The sequence below is a fragment of the Temnothorax curvispinosus genome, unplaced genomic scaffold, assembly GCF_003070985.1.
Source record: "Temnothorax curvispinosus isolate PA1 unplaced genomic scaffold, ASM307098v1 QBEX01014846.1, whole genome shotgun sequence".
Classification (NCBI taxonomy): domain Eukaryota; kingdom Metazoa; phylum Arthropoda; class Insecta; order Hymenoptera; family Formicidae; genus Temnothorax; species Temnothorax curvispinosus.
In genome coordinates this window covers 1-3744 of record NW_020224626.1, presented here as the reverse complement: position 1 = coordinate 3744, position 3744 = coordinate 1, and the positions used below count along the sequence as shown (strand labels likewise).

Genomic DNA, 3744 nt, shown 5'->3' with positions numbered 1-3744 from the left:
TCTGATAAGTTTTATTATATTCCAAGTACGCTAAGATTTTAATTTTGGTATTATAAATTAAGCTGTCAAATACTATATAACAAAGAGTTACATCTATCATATTTCAATTTAAATATAAATATATATTAATATAATTAATTTTATTAAATATAATATATTAATATAATTATATTAATATATTAATTATATTAAATATAATAAAATAAAATTATTGCGATACAATTATACTCAAATATTAATTATTTTCTTTTTTTACTAATTTATTATACATAGTAGGGTAAAGGTACCAATACCCGGACACTTAAGAGCAGGTAAATGTACCAATACCTGGACACGTACCTGTGTCTGGATACCTTAAAAAAAATATAAATTTATGGAAATAAACGTTTGGATATTATAACTGAAGTTTCAAACTACAAAAAAAAATACTTTTATCTTTGATTTTAATTCGCGTTATACTTATAAATAATAAAGGTATGGTACCTTTACCTTACACGGAGAACAACGGAGAATAGAGAAATATATAACAGTTTGCTAATCAGACAGACTACTGTTGGTTTTTTAATCCGGTTATTCAATTATTAAAAATTATTTCTTGCAGTTTACAACATTCTCGACGTCAAAATGTACTACAGAACACATTATCAAGGTTTTCTCTATTACATGCTTCTTTATGTGCAATGTGATCGAATACAGTTCGTTTTGGTTTAACGCCGATATCGTAAGAGCGTTATCAATCATATATGCATTAGTGATAGATGTAATCTTCGAATGTAAAACTGTCGGATTTTCGTATTCTTCCCCTATTAGGACTGAATTAATCCCGCTATTCTTAATTTTCTTTTAGTTCTTCATGATTTAAAATCCTCTACTTTTATTATAGTTATAATCAGTGATCGGCAAAAAAATTTCATTATTTATTTCTTAAATATCAAAGCAATCATTAATAAGCAAAAATACAATAATAAGTTCTAAAAAAAAAAATTTTTTTTATTTATTTTTATTTACCAAGCAATATGTAAATAATTTCAAAAAAGGTTATTTCTACACAAATTGTTAATAATGTAATATTATTTTCAAATTTTTAGAAAATTTAATAATAAATCAAGAATTATAACCAATTTTTCAAAAAATAAATAATTTAATTTCTAATTTTCTAAAAAATAATATAATAGAAAAAAAAATAATTTTTAATTTAAAAAAAATTAGTAATTAAATATTTTCTAATTTTTCAAAAAATTAACAATTAAATAAAAATAATTTCTGTTCATTATCCTTGACTCTGAAACAAATCCTTTTGGCAAAGACAAGCATGAACACAGTCATGAGATGACTGACGAAGGAGATATTATAGAGTTTTTGATTACACTTATTTCACACGTTAATAATAAAGCGGAGAATTGTTCTAAAAATACCATTATTATTTAGACAACTAAAAAAATAATTGTGCACGAAAAATTCCGGCAAATAAAAAATTGAAATGCAGATTTGAATGTGAATTTTCAGTACGAAAAAATTGTATAGTAGTTAACACTTCATCGTTTCCTTTCTCCTGATATATTTCTAAAAACGGATACTTTTCAAAACAATAAATGCTAATTTCCTCAAAAATTAGTAATATATTTTTTAACAATTACTAATTGTTTAAGAAAGAAATAATATACTTTTTAAAAACAATTAATTTTTCAAAAAAAGAGCAATATTTTTTTCTGAACAAGTAATTTTTTTAAAAACCGACAGTCTATTTTAATATAATTGCCAATTTTTTAAATCATGAGCAATATATTTATGATTATTTATTAATTTCTCGTACAAAGTAATATGATTATTCTAATCAAATGATAATTATTTTACATTTAGAGCTTAGTATTTTAGTAATTACCAATTTTTTGTTAATTAAAATTAAAAACATTCAAATTTTTTATTTTTGATTAATTAAAAATAATCGCCGATATCATTTCTAAAAACGGAATTTTTGCCGATCACTGGTTATAATGTAAGATGTATTTAAAGAAAAAGTAACATACTGAGAAAAATAATTTGTTGAAAAACGCAAAATATGTTTCATGCAACTGAAATATTTTCCAATACGTTTAACTAACATCAGTTGGTTTAATTAAATATTAGCTGAATTCTTTATTAAAAAATGTTGATGGTTGAATGAATTATACATTTTTTAGTGCAACTTAATAATTAACACAATTGAGAATTTAATTGACTATACTGGCAATCGTTACCACGATTATAATCGTCGTGACAAATCGTTACCGAGTTTCGACCAAGGATTCTGATCATTCTAAAGTTGATGTAATTTTAGATGCTTATAATATTTATGTAAGTATCTTAATTAAATAATTAAATTTATTGCGAAAAATATTACCTCAGCCAGGGTTCGAACCTGGAACCTTCCTCATTCCGTGACGGGTGTCGTACCAATTCGACCGCTGCGGCATGTGGTAATATTTATAGCATTAACATGTATTAAGATGACAAACAATAATAAGATGGAAACACCAATTTTCAGTCAAAAGTGTATATTCAACTTTAGAATGGCCAGAATCCTTGGTCGAAACTCGGTGATGATTTGTCACGACGATTATAATCGTTACCACGATTATAATCATTGCCAGTATAATCAATTAAATTCTCAATTGTGTTAATTATTGACCGGCGAAGTAAATGTTACTTATTCAACTTAATAAATGTTGAATACCATTGGATCTACAAAAGTCTGTACAACCAATTTTTTTCTCAGTGTACAAATAATTCCGTCTTAATCAAGAATACAAAAGTTCGCAATTGTTTTAAAATTTTATTTAAAAAATGGCATATAATATTATTGGCAGATAAGGCGTATGCTGGAACAGCTTCAAGATGTATATAACGAGCTAAGAGATGAGAAGGAAATCGCTATCATAGAAAAATACGGGAGCAAGGCAAAATGTTACACAACTGTATTTATACGTAAGATAATGGTAGTCGAGTTCTCTGTTCCAAAATTGGATTAATCACAAATACATTTTTTTTCAAAACAAAACAAGATTTTCGCTAACCTCAACAGAGAAAAATAAAAAAATTAAAAGGCGGTTTGATTTATATATGTGTGTGATTAATTTTACAAAACTTTTCTCAGTGCTTGGCATATTGAACAAATGTAACTTAGCTGTTGTACAAATTTTGCCATACATTCAAAACATTGTTCTGCCTAAGAACGAGTCTCGACTAAATCCTTCAGTGTATGTTGCGAGGGAGTACTTTACTGATCAAAAAAAATATTTCTACTTAACTACGCTGCATACACTAGCAGCTTCTTACGTAGGGAATGCCCTAATGATAGCAACAGGGGCGATGCTCATTGCATATATTCAACATATCTGCGGAATGTTTAGTATTGCCAGGTGAGCAAATGAATGCTAGAATATAATCGTAAATAATATTTGTTTGTTATCTCAAAACAAAATAAAATTAATTACAGGAATAAAATTATTTACAGTTATCGTATCGAACAGGCAATGAATATTTTACAAAAAGATATCCTAAAAAGTAAAAACAAGGTTTACAAAGAGATAGCTTATGCCGTGGACATTCATCGTAAAGCTATGGAGTTGGTATATATTTGATATAGAGCATTTAATACTAATATAATAACACGAATTTTTCGTATTTGAAGGTTCGCGGACTTTTTAATATCAAACTTTGGGGGGCCCTACTTCTCCATGATAATGTTCGGCCTAATTGGTGTTA

General features: G+C 26.4%; 1 protein-coding gene across 1 annotated transcript; it reads left to right on the top strand.

Annotated features, from left to right (window-relative positions):
- Window positions 1-20: 20 nt before the first annotated feature.
- On the top strand, window positions 21-3738 carry LOC112465028 (the record flags this gene model as incomplete). Its single annotated transcript, XM_025032387.1, has 6 exons — window positions 21-25; window positions 602-721; window positions 2847-2964; window positions 3134-3398; window positions 3494-3604; window positions 3671-3738. Coding segments are annotated over exons 2-6 (610 nt in total), but the record flags the coding sequence as incomplete, so codon positions are not given.
- Between the last annotated feature and the right edge of the window lie 6 nt (window positions 3739-3744).